The sequence below is a fragment of the Nycticebus coucang genome, chromosome 8 (assembly GCF_027406575.1).
Source record: "Nycticebus coucang isolate mNycCou1 chromosome 8, mNycCou1.pri, whole genome shotgun sequence".
In the NCBI taxonomy this organism is placed as follows: domain Eukaryota; kingdom Metazoa; phylum Chordata; class Mammalia; order Primates; family Lorisidae; genus Nycticebus; species Nycticebus coucang.
In genome coordinates this window covers 125192749-125207996 of record NC_069787.1, presented here as the reverse complement: position 1 = coordinate 125207996, position 15248 = coordinate 125192749, and the positions used below count along the sequence as shown (strand labels likewise).

At 39.8% G+C, this 15248-nt stretch overlaps 2 protein-coding genes across 2 annotated transcripts in view; one reads left to right on the top strand and one right to left on the bottom strand.

The window, feature by feature from the left end:
* Positions 1-15248, bottom strand: part of GFM1 (G elongation factor mitochondrial 1) — a 55256-nt gene that overhangs the window by 18114 nt on the left and 21894 nt on the right. The window contains exons 10-13 of the mRNA XM_053599151.1: positions 13880-13981; positions 11945-12001; positions 9674-9811; positions 8811-8893 (exon numbers count right to left, since the gene is read on the bottom strand). Coding sequence (XP_053455126.1) covers positions 8811-8893; positions 9674-9811; positions 11945-12001; positions 13880-13981 — 380 coding nt within the window. The remainder of the gene's footprint in view (positions 1-8810; positions 8894-9673; positions 9812-11944; positions 12002-13879; positions 13982-15248) is intronic.
* Positions 632-8780, top strand: LXN (latexin). The gene is made up of 6 exons (XM_053599153.1): positions 632-1195; positions 2432-2494; positions 3889-4066; positions 4364-4500; positions 7990-8052; positions 8458-8780. The coding sequence occupies exons 1-6, from the start codon at positions 1067-1069 to the stop codon at positions 8554-8556; spliced, it is 669 nt and encodes a 222-aa protein (XP_053455128.1). The 5' UTR covers positions 632-1066; the 3' UTR covers positions 8557-8780.

Sequence of the window (15248 nt, the reverse complement as noted above, 5' to 3'; positions counted from 1 at the left end):
AGTCTGACCAGAATTCCTAAATTGCAGGAGATGATAATAAGCAGAATGCAGGGGCAAAAGTCCGGAATCCAGATTTACTGCAAAATCCACATACTTGGGAACAGAGGGGCCTCAGGAAGTCTCACATATGTGCACAGTACTACACTGAAGGGCCCAATCCAGGCAGCCAAGGTCAACCCCTGGTTGAATCTTGCAGTTTTCCCAGCCGAAACAACCTAAGACCGGCAAGGAGGCCCACTGTGATGAGGGAAGAGACCATACAGAGGTAATGCTTTGTAGGAATGGTTTTTAAGTATTAATCCTTAAAGTAAAATGTTCACAGTGATTCAAGTTGGAAGCATGGTGTCATATCAAACTCTCATCCTTCTAAGATCAACAGAAGGAAAAAAGGGAACATAAAAGGTTCCCTTCTCACGTCTGATCCAAAATACCTAACTCCACAATTCAGTACTGCATCTCTCACACTGATTTGCGCAGAACTGGTCCAATCCCCCAGGAATCTGGGAATGGCCAATCCTGTTCCTGTACTCTCAGAGGGAAAGGTACAGAAGGAATCCAGCCACCACCTGGAGCACCTGTCAGGGACAGCAGGTGGTGTGTGCAAGCTGAGCTCCAGCCCGCAACCACCGGCCTGGAAACCGGCAGGAAACTGGAAGCCTCGGAGACGCCCTGTAACGACCTGCAGGCTCCAGTGCTTCAGGGGAGGGTTACCGAAAGAAAGGGCTAGTCCCAACTCCGCAGCCTCCCCTCAGCGCCGCGCCGCAGGAGGCCGCCTCCCCTCCAGTCGGACGCGGCCTGGAGGGGCGAGACGCGGGCGGGGCGCTGGGATAGGAGCCGAGCCCCGGCCGAAGCTTCCGGAGCCGGGAGGCGGAGGATCGCAGGAGGAGGGCGGGGAGGGAAGGCGGGAGGAGGAGGAGATCAGACGAGGAGGGCGGGAAGGGAAGGGAAGGGCTCGCCTTTCCGCCCGCTCCCAGCCACGGCCAGCGAGCCAGTCCCCGGCGGCGGGCTCCGGTTCCACTCGTCCGCTACGCAGGAGCGGCCCCAGGACACTCCCCGCTCAGCCAGAATGGAAATCCCGCCAACCCACTACCCGGCCTCCAGGGCGGCCTCGGTGGCGGAGAACTGCATCAACTACCAGCAAGGGACCCCGCACAAGCTGTTCCTGGTGCAGACGGTGAAGCAAGCGAGCATGGAGGTGAGTCCCGGGCCGCAGGCTGCCGCCCCCGCCCCAGCGCTGGGCCCCTCTCCGGGCGCGCGCCCCGCGCTCTCCCCACCCCCGTCTGGGGACAACTGCCGGCGTGTGTGGTCCGGAGAAGTTAACATTCTAGCGGCAGAGTCTCTGCGCCAGTCTCTGGAGACAGCCTGGGACTGTTTGTTCTTTTCATCCGAAGGCAGAGAAAAGGGGAGTTTCGCGCACCCTGTAGCCAGGAAACGGGAAACGCTCCGAGTGGGGAAGGAGCAGGCTTTCCCTCTCCCCGGGAAACCTGTGGGGACCGTTCAAAACAATCGGCTACTCCAATCTGGACCGACAAAAGCTCTCGTCTTCCAAACAACTCTCTATTGCCTAATGTTAAGACCAATTCTTACCAGAAGCTTTGACCCAAAAGAAGGGGGAAACACACAGGAAGAAGCTGACAGTCACGGAATAAAAGCGTCGTGGGCTGATGCTGGGCTTTCGCCAACGAGCACCGCCGCCGCATGAATGTTTTAAATGATGGGCTCCTTTGAATTTAATGTCTAAGGCCTCAGCAATCGCAACTCGATTTGTTTCCATTTTACTCAAGTCTTCTGGATTTGAGATTGTTCCGTATTTATCTGACATAATTTTAACTGCTAAGTCTTTAAGAGCTGACAGGGAGTAAATCTTATTTTAAAACTGCACCAGATAACATAATTAGCTATAGATTTTCAATTGCATCTTGATTTAAAAGTGCAAATTTTGTCTTACTCTTATAAAATTTGATAAGGCATCATTTTGCAGGTCCACTAATATGTAAGTAAAAACAGTACTTAAGTCTCTAACTGCTTTCCAGTGATCTGCCTCAAAATGGAATTCGCACTCATTAAGCACTGTTTGGAAGGTACACTGGACTTTATGAAAAACCTTTCCAGAGATGTAACCTACTTGTCATGTTTAGAATTAAAGCTGTTTCAAAATTTTTTTATGTAGATTAGGATCACTGATCCAGAAGTTGAAATTGCCCATATTATTGGTATGTGTTTATCCCGCCCTTGGCCCTTCTGTTCTCGTCCAAAGTAAACGTCATAGAGGACTTGATAAATTCTAGGCTGTGTGTGTAGTGACAGGCCTTTTTAAAATCTAAGGCTTTCATCTTTTTCTCCTACCAGAGAATGGAGTCTTCTAACAATGCAAATATATGACCTATTGTTATAACATTTTCTTCTCTCTCCCATATTTTCTTAATTTTAGGATATTCCAGGAAGAGGGCACAAGTATCACCTTAAATTTTCTGTGGAAGAAATTATCCAAAAAGTACGTGAAATGTCCTTTATTATTAAATAAAACTTGATTTTAAATATTCCAGGTCATGTTTGCTAATTAAAGCCATAGGATTAGTTTTGCCTTTTTCTTTTTTAAGCTATTATGAAATTTCTGCTTCTAAAGAATACTGACCATATGGGCAAAGCTAACAAGGGACAGTTTTTATTCTTTGTGTATTCCAAGATACGTGAATTATTTCTATTGAACTATACAGACATACTATATATTTTAGTTAAAATAAATTCCCTTAGAAAGTAACATACTCAGTAGGGACTCTGAATTTATGCCTAATATAAATAAGTAATTTACTCTCCAATCCTGATCATTTTCTTATGCCTGCCTCTCTCATTCTGCTTATGATTGGGTCTTTAAAGAAAGTGCATTTAGATATTTATGAGCAATAAAATGGCCAACTGATACCAACTGTCAGATAAGGATCTTTCAGTAATAAGGCAGGGAAATTTAAAAGTACTATACACTGTAAAAGTATTATACACTGCACTGTCAAATTATTAATGAGATAAACCTAAAAGGAAAGAACTGTAATTTGTACCATGACCATCTTGCATTTTAAAAGCTTGCCCTTTTGCTAAGCATAATTCAGAAAAGATATAGGTTAACATAAGGAGATTCATTGAAAGGCATTTAAGCTGCTAGATAGCCATCTTTACAAAGCATAACCTAATGCTGGAATCTTCTAATTTTATATTTAAATATAGATCGCTGTATCTATGTAAGAAAAAAATTTCTGTTATTTCAGGAGCAGGGAATGAGAATAATGGGAAAACTTAAAAAGTAACCAGAGTCTTGAGTGGTATAAAAGTCAGACTAAAATTTGGCCTTATAAATGGATACCCCATTAATAACGAAATATATTCAAAATTTAGATTAGAATTTATAAGATCATGAGACCTTGTATGGTAAGTTATCTATTTTAGAGTACTCATCTATGAAACTAATTTAGGGTTTTCACATGAAAGCTATAACCCAGTTACAACCTAAGAATAGGGGGAAGGGGAAAAGGGAGGGGAGGGAGGGGGCAGGTGGGTAGAGGGAAGGGGATTGGTGGGATTACACCAGCGGTGCATCTTACAAGGGTATATGTGGAACTTGGTAAACGGTCTGTGAAGCTAGTGTATGATGCCCCATGATCATATCAATGTACACAGCTATGATTTAATAAAAAAAAAAGGAGTACTCATATGATACCTATAAAAAATTAATAAGCTGGGCCCAACTAGATACTTCTGAAAATAGGCACTCTAAAGTCAAGTCTAAAACAATACCTCTAGGGACCAGTGCTTTAAATCATACCTCAAAGAATAATTATTAGTAGTGGATGGATTTCTACATGTAAGGACCTTTTGCAAAATGTTTCAAAACAGCAAGTTACAGTGAACTGCACTGCTGACGTACTTTACCCTCCAATGGGCCAAGAAACTGCACCAGAAGTCACCTTCACATTGGAAGGAGATATTAGCAAGAACCCTGATGAAGAAGACAACACATTTTATCAAAGACTCAAGTCCATGAAGGAACCTCTAGAAGCCCAAAATATTCCAGGTATAAAAATACGGCATGGCAAAATTTTTTTTTCAACTTTAAAATCAATCTCATTTATCTATGCTCAAAACTATTAGATGCTAACTATGTTGGAAATACGTAGTATACTGGCTTTTGAAAAAATGCTCATTTCCAGTCTAATCCCACAAAAATGAGGCCTCAGAACTTCATAGAGGCATGGCTTAAATTATTTTCTACACACGTCTGAAGGAAACTAATACATGATTTAGAATTATGATTTTTTTAAACGCTAATACTGTATAAAATAATTTATCATATAAATGTCTTCCCTGCCAGACAGTTTTGGAAATATATCTCCAGAAATGAAGCCAGTTCGACACTTAGCCTGGGTTGCCTGTGGTTATATAATATGGCAGAATTCTACTGAAAACACATGGTATAAAATGGTAAAAATTCAAACTGTCAAGCAAGTGGTAAGTAATTTCCATAAAAATACTTCATTAATGGGGCTAATATTTATTTAAAATGTTAAAATTCATAATTTGTAATATTACACCTGTAGTCATTTTATACTTAAAACAGTGAATCTGGTATTTTTTTTTTTTTTTAATGAGACAGAGTCTACCCTGGGTAGAGTGACGTGGAGTCATAGCTTACAGCAACCTCAAACTCTTGGGCTCACGTGATTCTCTTGCCACAGGCTCCCAAGTAGCAGGGACTGTAGGCGCCCATCACCATGCCTGGCTAGTTTTTTTTTTTTTTTTTTAGAGGTGGAGTCTCACTCTGGCTCAGGCTGGTCTTAAACTCTTGAGCTCAGGTGATCCACCTGCCTTAGCCTCCCAGAGTGTTAGGATTACAGGTGTGAGCCACTGCGCCTGGCGGAATCTAGCATTTCGAAGGTGGGGTCAGTTACAATCAGGATTAGAGAAAGTGAAGTTGTAGGAAGAGTCAAAAAAACTAACACCAATTGGTCCAAAAAGTTGCTTGGTTTGGCTAAGAGATGCAAACCATAGGCCTCCTTTGCCTCAAATTTGCCTTCCTAAAACTGTGCTGGGTTAGTGTGTATTACCTGAGTGCATACTGACAAGAAAACAGCACACCAGCAAGGCAAAGCCAAGGATTCCAGCTTTCTGTTAATAAGTAGTATTTAGACTGCACTTTCAAAAAGCACCATAGTAATGATAGTTGGTAGTTGAGTCAGATTTAACTGTGATGCTTCCACTCAAACCATTTTCTAGAGGAAGAAGATTTGGAAAAGTTTTGTTAGTTAAGACAGAATCCCAGGTACACCACACATCTGCAGTCTGGGTTCTACCTGGGACAGAATCCCAGGTACACTACACATCTGCAGTCTGGGTTCTACCTGGGACAGAATCCCAGGTACACCATACATCTGCTGTCTGGGTTCTACTTGGGACAGAATCCCAGATACACCATACATCTGCAGTCTGGGTTCTACATTCATGGATTCAACCAATCTTGGATTGAAACTATTTGAGGAAAAAAAAATGGATGGTTGCATCTGGACTGAACACATGTATGGGCTTTTTCTTCTTGTCATTATTCCCTTAATATAGCACAACTAGTTTCAAAGCATTCACTTTGTATTAGGTATTATAAGTAAGCTAGAGATGGTTTAAAGTATATAAGATGTGAGTGGCTTATATACAAATACCACACCATTTTATGTAAGGGACTTGAGCATCCATGGATCTGGTATCCAAGGAAGGTCCTGGAACAAATCCCCCATGGATACCAAGAGACTATATACTTGTAATGCCTTTCCTTATATTTAATCTGCTATATGAAGGTCATCAGAGTCACTTTTTTATGGCAGTCACAGTGAAGCTATACTTTCAAGAGAGCAAAGTCTTGAGATATCATCTAGCATCAGGTTTTTTGTGCTCAATTTAATACAGATTATTTCCTTCAGCAACCTAATTTTTGTGTTCAAATTGCTATCGTTATGCCATACTGAAACTCTCTCTGCTTCCTTCCTCTACTGATGTGCTGGTGCCACAGCTACTTAAGAGACATAGCTTTCTCTTTTATTTTTTTATTTTTTTGTAAGGCTCACTGCATCATCTCTGAAATAGTTTCACTATTCACTCCTTAGTTTGCTATATATAATTTCCTTTTATAACCCATTTAGTCATAATTTACAATCTTGTATCTTACTTGCTGCCAGCGTTGCTTTCTTAGGTCTGATGTGATAACTATTTAGAAGTGCATTTTTCTAGCCCTTAAAGAGATAAGAATAAAATCTTTGATTCTAGCTTTTTTTGAGACACAGTCTCACTTTGTGGCCCTTGGTAAAGTGCCGTGGCATCATAGCAGACAGCAACCTCAAACTCTTGGGCTCAAGTGATCCCCTTACTCAGCTTCCCTAGTAGCTAGGACTACAGGTACCTGCCACAATGCCCATCTGATTTTAGCTTTATAAAGAGGTTAAACAGAAGAAAAAAATTAAGCTAGTATCTAATGGAAATGAAGAAAAACAGATTGCAAAGAAACCACAACAAACAGTTTCAGTTAGCTCCATGAGCAAAAAAGGACTTTCCAATTGATTCGTTCAGCTTGCTGGTAACAACTGGAGCACCTTTTCCCCACAAGCTTTTGTAACTACTTATTAGATGCCTGCGGGCACTGGAGGGCAAGATACCCAATTACAGTACTCAAGAGTGTGATGCCAAAAACCTTACATAAAGGGGCGGCGCCTGTGGCTCAAAGGGATAGTAAGGCACTGGCCCCATATGCTGGAGGTGGCAGGTTCAAACCCAGCCCCAGCCAAAAAAAAAAAAAAAACCTTACATAAATATAACAACATTTTGAGAAACAGAGCAAGCCTTTTTTATAATACATATTTATAGACATCAACTTTGGTTACAACATACCTCTAAGGGATTAAAGTCCTCAAATAATTGAGTCTAGGTACAGAGGTCATAAAAATCATGATTTTTCAAGTCATGTTTTTAGCAAAATATGCATAAGACAGTGGTAATAGTTTCACAAAAAGAAACCCCTGTAACCCTTCACCAAATTGTGATTTTTAAAGTATTCATGAAATTCTCAACAGAAAGATATAACCACAACTTCTTCAGGTCACATATATTAAATATCTTTATCTATTAAGATTCAACATGCAAGAAGCCCTTATTGATTTTTCCTATTATCTTGAAGGACATTCTTTGTTGATACATTCAAAAATAGATTTGTTCAAGATACTAAAAAGAGAGAATAGTATGCTTTTATTTGACTCTGGGTCCACATGTACAGTCACTGTTACCTAAGGCCACAGGAACTTGGGCTGCCTCGTGGCATCTGGGAACACCCAGTGCATTGACTAGAAGCTCGGCAGGCCCCGAGTGAGCACAGCACATCTCTGATGCTGACGGCTTTAAACTATGTGCGTGAGCATTTCTGTACAGCTGATGGCATAAACACATTTTATTCCCAAAGCAAAAAACAGTATAGATCGAAACTTTTAATTATAAAACCAGATAATTAATTCATTACATTTTACTATTTTCAGTTTTCTAAAAGAGAATTTCCATTATAAAACTGGTTTCTTCCAGTGTAAACACACATTCATTATTATAGTTTATCCCTTAAATGATGCTTTTTTGGACAACAAAAACATTTAAGATTCTGAGATAAGAAACTACACACTGTAATGCTTGTAAATAGCTACTGCAATTTGGAAACTAAATGCAAATAAACAGTTTTTAGAGTAATACAAAATCATGATTTTTAAAATGTAACTTCAAAGAACACTTTTGTAAGATAATAGTTTTTCTGTGAGGTTAAACTGAAATAAATTATGACATTTAGTTTTTATTTTTACCTAAATGGAAGTATAATAATTATTTATTGATCAAAGCTGATTTTTAAAACTAAAATGTCATTTTTGCCAATGATATTAAGTTTTAAACGCCAAGTTTTTTTTTTTCCTATTTCCACAGCAAAGAAATGATGACTTTATTGAATTAGACTATACCATTTTACTTCATGACATAGCCTCCCAGGTAAGATGTCATTACCCTTAGTTGATACATTGAAAACTGAGCCTCGTTTAAAGCCATAGTATGCTTTACTAATTTTGACTCTAAATTGGACTTCATATAAATTCAGGCAGGTACCAGGTTGAAGTACACAGCAGAACCTCCATACGTGAACACACCTCCCTATGTTGTCCACCTCCTTAAATTGATGTAATTTTCATATACCAGACGTACCACTGTACTCAAAGGAAGTTCCGTATGTCAGCCAGTTATAGTCCTTGAGGTGGTCAGCTTAATATATTAAATTGATAGCAATTTAACTTGTTTGGTGCTATTGTTTATGAAAACTATTTTGTCTCCAACAAAATATAAACTCAACTGTGTTTTCTTATATGTTTTCTGAATCTTATCATGGCATTAATTTTGCAGGAGATTATTCCCTGGCAAATGCAAGTTCTGTGGCATCCACAGTATGGCACCAAAGTAAAACATAATAGCCGTCTGCCAAAGGAAGCACAGCTGGAATAAACCATGCAGCTGACACTGGGATGAAGTGCAAACATGCCCATCAACAACGTGTGTGCCACTAGCTCAAGGGGCCAAACAAATCCCAAGGTGTCACTTTGTAGAAATGTCTTGATTACAGTATAGGACTACATAGATTCCATAATACAAAGTGCCACTACGTAACAATGTTTTCATAGTAGTAATAGTGCTATGTATATCCCATAATAAAAAGCTTCAATTTCAGCTCATAATGTTTGATTATGTTGTATACTTACGGGACAGGGGCAGTAATGGTCTCTCGAAAGGCAACTTTTGGCTTTCCCGTGATACAAGGACAGCCATATTCTCTTTCCATCCTCTAAAAAGAGCAAGGGAGACAATTTTTTGGTATATTTAAATTAAAAACAAAATAAACTTAAAAAAATCCTAAGCATCTTGAACACCTTAGTAGCATTCATTTAAATGTAATAAACAAATAATAAATCTTAAAATTGTGTTAGTATCTTAAAAGGATTTGTGATACTTAAACAATACAAACTGCTTTTACAGATTTTATATAAATGAATTCTAATTTATACTGATTAATTTACACTTAACTTCAATTGATCTAGCCGCTAAAACTTTATCATTGTTCCTTATTACATAATCGCTGGAATAATATATACATTTCTGATGAGGACTTTCTATCTCAACTTCAAAGATATGATCGTACCACAATTTCTAACATATATCTTTTGCTTTCATATACATATATATCCTTTCCGGAAAGTATAGGCCCCAGCCACCCTTTTATCTATTTTATAATGACTTCAAATACTGACTTGAGCAGAAATGGCCTGGAAAGTGGGCCCAATTACTTGACCCAACTATTCACGACCGAGGGATGAATGGATGGTCCTGTTGCAAGTCCCCTAAGCACTCAGTCTAGGAATCCACAACATTTTATAAATAATAAGGTTTCAAGATCAAAACTAATTACTTTGTAACACAGTGCAGGGAGCAGTATATTATATCCAGATACAAACCAGAATGAAGCCTGAAGAACCTTTTAGTTTACCATCATTGGACTGAAAATTACTGACTTTTAACAAAATACAGACAGTAACAAATTCAACTTAACTTCCTTATTATTCATTACCTGAGCATAGATTTCCAAGTGTAATTCTCCCATTCCAGACACAATTGTCTCTTTGCTCTCAGTGTCAAAGTGTACTTTGAATGTGGGATCTTCTCTTGTAAACCTGCCAATACCTTTTGAAAATTTTTCTAGATCATTCTTTAAAAGAAGAAAGTTACTCTGTTTTAGTAAACTTGGTAAGCCATGGGATTTTTGAAAGAACTCTACTAAATGAAATCACATATAGCAGCAGTTAAGAAATAAAAATGATCCACATTCACTTCTGCTCCATGCCTTTTTTTAAAAATGTGAGCTTGGGTACCACACAGCCAAGAAATCAGGGAATAGCTAACCAAATAGAATTTTCTTTCCACACCAAGACAGAAAACAAGAGTCCAAGACCTCAAGCTGTCTTACCATGCTTCAAGTAAATAAATAAGAAAGGGTCCAAGATTTAACTCTTATAACATTGACAAACCATCTGTTGTGAGGAACTGCCCAAAAGTGGAATGTGGAATCTGCATTACATTTTTAAATCCTATACATATACATAATCAAAGGAAGCGGCATGTTTACCAACACTCTATTGTAGATTCAAGCAGCATCACAAGGCAAACAGCCTATTGAGCTCTCTCCCTTTCAAACAACCATCCTGAATATGGTATGATGTATCTTTAATTTTCCTTAAATGCAATTCCACATGGTAAGCGGAGCAGTGGCCTTCCAAAGATGCCCTAGTCCCCTCAAACCTGTGACTAAGTTACTTTACATGGTAAAGGGAATCCCTGTAATTAAGGTTATAGACCTTGAGGGGAGATTGTCATAAATTACTTGGGTGAGTCCAATACAATCACATGTGCATTTAAAAGTGGAAGAGGGGGCAGCACCTGTGGCTCACAGGAGTAGGGCACTGGCCCCATATGCTGGAGGTGGCGGGTTCAAACCCAGCCCTGGCCAAAAACTGCAAAAAAAAAAACGACGTAAAAGTGGAAGAGGAAGGCAGAGTAGGTGAGAGAGATTCAATGATGAAAGAGGCAGGAGGCATCTGAAAGGTGAGAGGGACTTAACCAGCTACTGCTGGCACTGAAGATGGGAGGAAGGGAACACAAGCCAAGAAAGCTGGGCAGCTGGGAACAGCCCTCAGACAAGTCAGCAAGGAAATGAGGACCCCGTCCTACAACCACAGGGAACTGAATTCTGCCAGCAACCCGAGTCTGACAATTCATCATAATATGTTCTATAAATGATAGTTCCAAGATGATGTTATAAAATGCTCACTCAATATATGAGTAAGTGAGTTTCTTTCTTTTTTTAAATTTTTTTTCCTTGCTTACTTTTTATTTTTATTTCTTTGCTTTGTTATTATTGTTATTGTTGAGACACAGTCCCACCCTATGCCCTGAGCAGAGTGCAATGGTGTCATTGCTCACTGCTACCGCAGACTCAGACTGTGGGCATCCCGCTGCCTCAGTCTCCGGAAGTCGGAAGTCACTGGCCATGGCTCCCAGCTGGGTTTTTCGTTTTTTTTTTTAATAAGTCAGGGTCTCACTTTCCCTCAGGCAAGTCTGGAACTCCTGAGTTCAAGCAATTCTCCCTCCTCAGCCTCCCACAGTGCTGGGATTACAGGCGTGTGCCACCGCACCAGGCACAAGTGAGTTTCTATACATCATATTAACGATTGTTGTGAATCCCAAAGCAACTTAAGAACTAAACAATTATGGTTTAATATCAGACTAATTCCAGCGGAAACAATGCAAATGCAAAACCCAGCCAAGCAATTTGGAATCTGTAAGAAGCTCCATGACATCAAACCCAACTGTAAAACTATAAACATATAAAACTATTTAAAAAAAAAAATAAAATTATATTTGAAAGTGAGAAAAAGTCTTGTTTCAAGGCTGTGTCATACTCACACATTTACTTCATAACCACCACAAAATCTGCATTATAATCTATGAGGCAATTAATCTATCCCATATCCTAAAGTACTTTCCAGTGGGGTTTTCCTACAACTTAAGACAAATGTTCCCATTTCCTCTCTCTAATCACTTACAACCCGAATCCAGGAAGTGATATACAGTAAAGAGTTATAAAGTCCAGTCTGATGGATATACTAAGGAGTCATTATTAGCAACATATTGGTAAATTTTAAAAGGTGACCTCAATACCAAAAGGGGAAATAGTGACTCTAAGACTGCTGGTTATCACAGGGTACCAAATGCATTATGAAGACAGGTGAAAAAAACCTTGAGTCCTTACTGTGATAAAGTGAGCTTTAAATCAAACTCCTACCTTATTAGCAGGCTTCATTGCTATTGAAATGACAGGGTCAGGAACATGTATTGACTCCTAAAATATTTTTTAAAGAACACAGAAGAATTAAAAACAATACTGTATGGTCAGGCATGGGTTAATTTTAAGGTGCTACTTTACAACAGAACAAAAGACAAATACTAGCCAGTGTTTTACACTCAACAACATATATTTTGGTCTGTTTTGGATTAAATAAAGTTAAGTGTCTTAATGTAACATATAAATTAATAAATAAAGCTATCCACGTATACAATGTCCACCTTCCCAAAATAATTTTACTGTTTATTTACCTGTTTAATATAATCATTATAATGAATCCAAATGCTAAGACATGGAAGTCTTTCTAACTGCCTAGTGGCTACATTTGTTTGCTGTTTCAATCTTCTTCTAAGTTACTTTTTAAAATCAAAATATTACTACAATCGCTGATAAGGGAAACAGAGAAAAGGCACCAAATTCTTTATACCCATGATATCTCATTTAATCAACCACAATTCTTGACAGTCAGGTATTATCATCCCTATTTTACAAATAAAGTCACTATTGGCTTGGAAATAAGATAAATAACTTGGCTAAGGGCCAGCAGGGTAGTACAGGGCACCGGTGAAACTCTACCCAAGACCATTTGCTTCAAAGCCTCCATGAGCACAGCTACCTGTCACTTCACATTGCTAACGACAAGCATTTAGAGAAGGCATTACCAGAACTATTATACCTAGAAATCCTCTTATCTAGATCCCAAACCAAAGTTTTATATATCTCTAATTTTTTGTAGAGTCTAAACATGTAAACCATTCTATATTAAAGAAGATTTTATATGAAAAAGCTAAATTATAAAATTATGAATTCATCACTTGATACAGGGAACTATTACAGTGCTCATGTGTTAGAGATGGGCCAGTACTTATGACAGAACCCACTGCAAATGACCTGTCCCATGTACTCATGCTCTTTCTTCACTCAGTTCAAGTGAGAATACTCTCCTGAGCAAATGGTCACCAAGTAGGAGAGGAGCACGCAGGCGGCTGAGGGAAGGGAATCATGGGCTGGAGCCGTCCGGATTCCTCAGTGAAGAAAAGGGGCTCTGCGTTCCAAGGCAGACTGAATACAGTCAGTCGGTCTCGCTGCATCTTGCCTTCTCAGAGTGGTTATGCTCTGTTATTGCCAAGGCTAGTATAAATATTATAGTCTTTTTCAGTTCAGATAGTGGGAATGGTCCACTCTCTGGCTACTGAGTTCATAAGGAAATAGCATACTGATAGAACTAGCTTGATGGAAGCGGCAACAATTAGACAACCACGGTAGGGAAGCAGATCTCAGGTGGGAGAGTCAGAGCTACACACAGTTCAGGTATCACCTACTTGAGATTTTCTTTTCTTTTCTTTTTTTTTGAGACAGAGTCTCACTATGTCACCCTCAGTAAAGAACTGACATCACAGCTCACAGCAACCTCAAACTCTTAGGCTTAAGCGATTCTCTTGCCTCAGTCTCCCAAATAGCTGGGACTACAGATGCCCACCACAATACCTGGCTATTTTTTTGTTGTTGCAGTTGTCATTGTTGTTTAGCTGGCCTGGGCCAGGTTTGAACCCGCCAGCCTGGGTGTATGTGGACGGCGCCCTACCCATTGAGCTACAGGTGCAGCAAACCACTGGAGATTTTCCTCTACGATAACCTAGCAGGATCGTGGGATGATTTTACTAAGAAAAACCAGATTAAGTTAGCTTACTTAGAACTTGTCTATTTGACAGTCAAAAAGCTACAACCATCATTCAAAGAGCCATAACCAATTTGATACCTATAGTAATCAAAGAAAAGTATTATGATTATTTTTTGGAAATATTAAATGTACTACATGAAAACACAGACTTCTGAAATTCAAGTGATAAATAGGTTTGAAATTAAATGGCTTACCATAGAAAGGCCACTGTTATCTTTGTTTGTGAATGTATCTCCACTAGCACAGTCAATGCCAAACAATGCACAGATGTCCCCAGCATACGCTTCCTGAACATCCTAAACAAATAGCACAGAATGATATGTGCAAGTAATAGAAAGAAAGACATGGCAAGTAAAAAGTAACTGCATAATAAACACACTGTCTGTAAGAGATGGCAGACTCTCTCACCGCGAGTTCTACAGAGACTGAATTAGCCAGAACTAAAGCAACACCAGCAGTCACCCAGGCCAAGACGCATCTCAAACAGGTCCTTTATGTATTTAATCCACACATGAAAACAGATTTTACTTTAAATGAAAAACTGAGAGGTAGGACATCATTACTGAAAGGAGCTGCAGTACTGACAAACCGTGGTATTTCACAGTTCTAAATTTATCTCTATGGAAGCAGGTATACACAGTTAGACAAGGCTAACTGTTAGACAATGATATTGTGTGTGACAGACACACCAGGAAAAACCGCCAGGGAAGTTCTGAAAACAAAGGCAGAAGAATGGAATTCACTGTACTAAAAATAACTAATTTCTCACAGATGCAAGTTGTCAAGTAAACACGGGAAATCTAAGAACAAAGCATTAGTGCCTCCACGCTTCCTACTTTTTGTCATTTTATATTGACAGTTCATTCACAACAGCTGTGGCTCTGGGTGAGCTTTCTTCAATGGTTACACAGCTGTTCTTAGCTTCTGGCCCATGAAACAGCTGTGACACTCACCAAGCCTGCTAGCCTGCCCCCTGCTGCCTATCTCACAAAGCAGCAACGCTGTCCAGTTTTGAGACTGCCAATTCATCTTCTAGGAGAAACAACAGTTTGGCTACCAAAACATTCAGAGCATTTTTGCTTAGACTGATAAATTTCTCCAGAAATATAGAGCTGCACTGAGAAAGGGTGGGAGCAAGAGACAACCTCATGCACTTGGTATTCCCGCCAAAATCATAAGGACGACAGAAGGCTATGGCAGATACGCTGCCAATTCAAGAAATCAAGCTGTAAGTCTAAGTTTATCTCCTAGGCCAGACCTAGAGGGATTTAAACCAGGGGTCCTCAAACTATGGCCCGCGGGCCACATGCGGCCCGCCCAGAACATTTATCCAGCCCGCCGGTTGTTTTAGCCACAACTGCCTGTCCTGCTTAGTAACCGAATTGTCCTGGGCCGCAGTGCACATGTGTGGAATGTGCACCAACTCTCCAACTCCCTTCCTTCTGTCTCTCCCGCTGGGTGCTATTGCCGTCCTGCTTAGCAACCCACTGTTCAGGCCGCAGTGCACACGTGTAGAATGTGCCTCACACTCTCCAATTCCCCTCCTTCTCTCTGTCTCGTGAC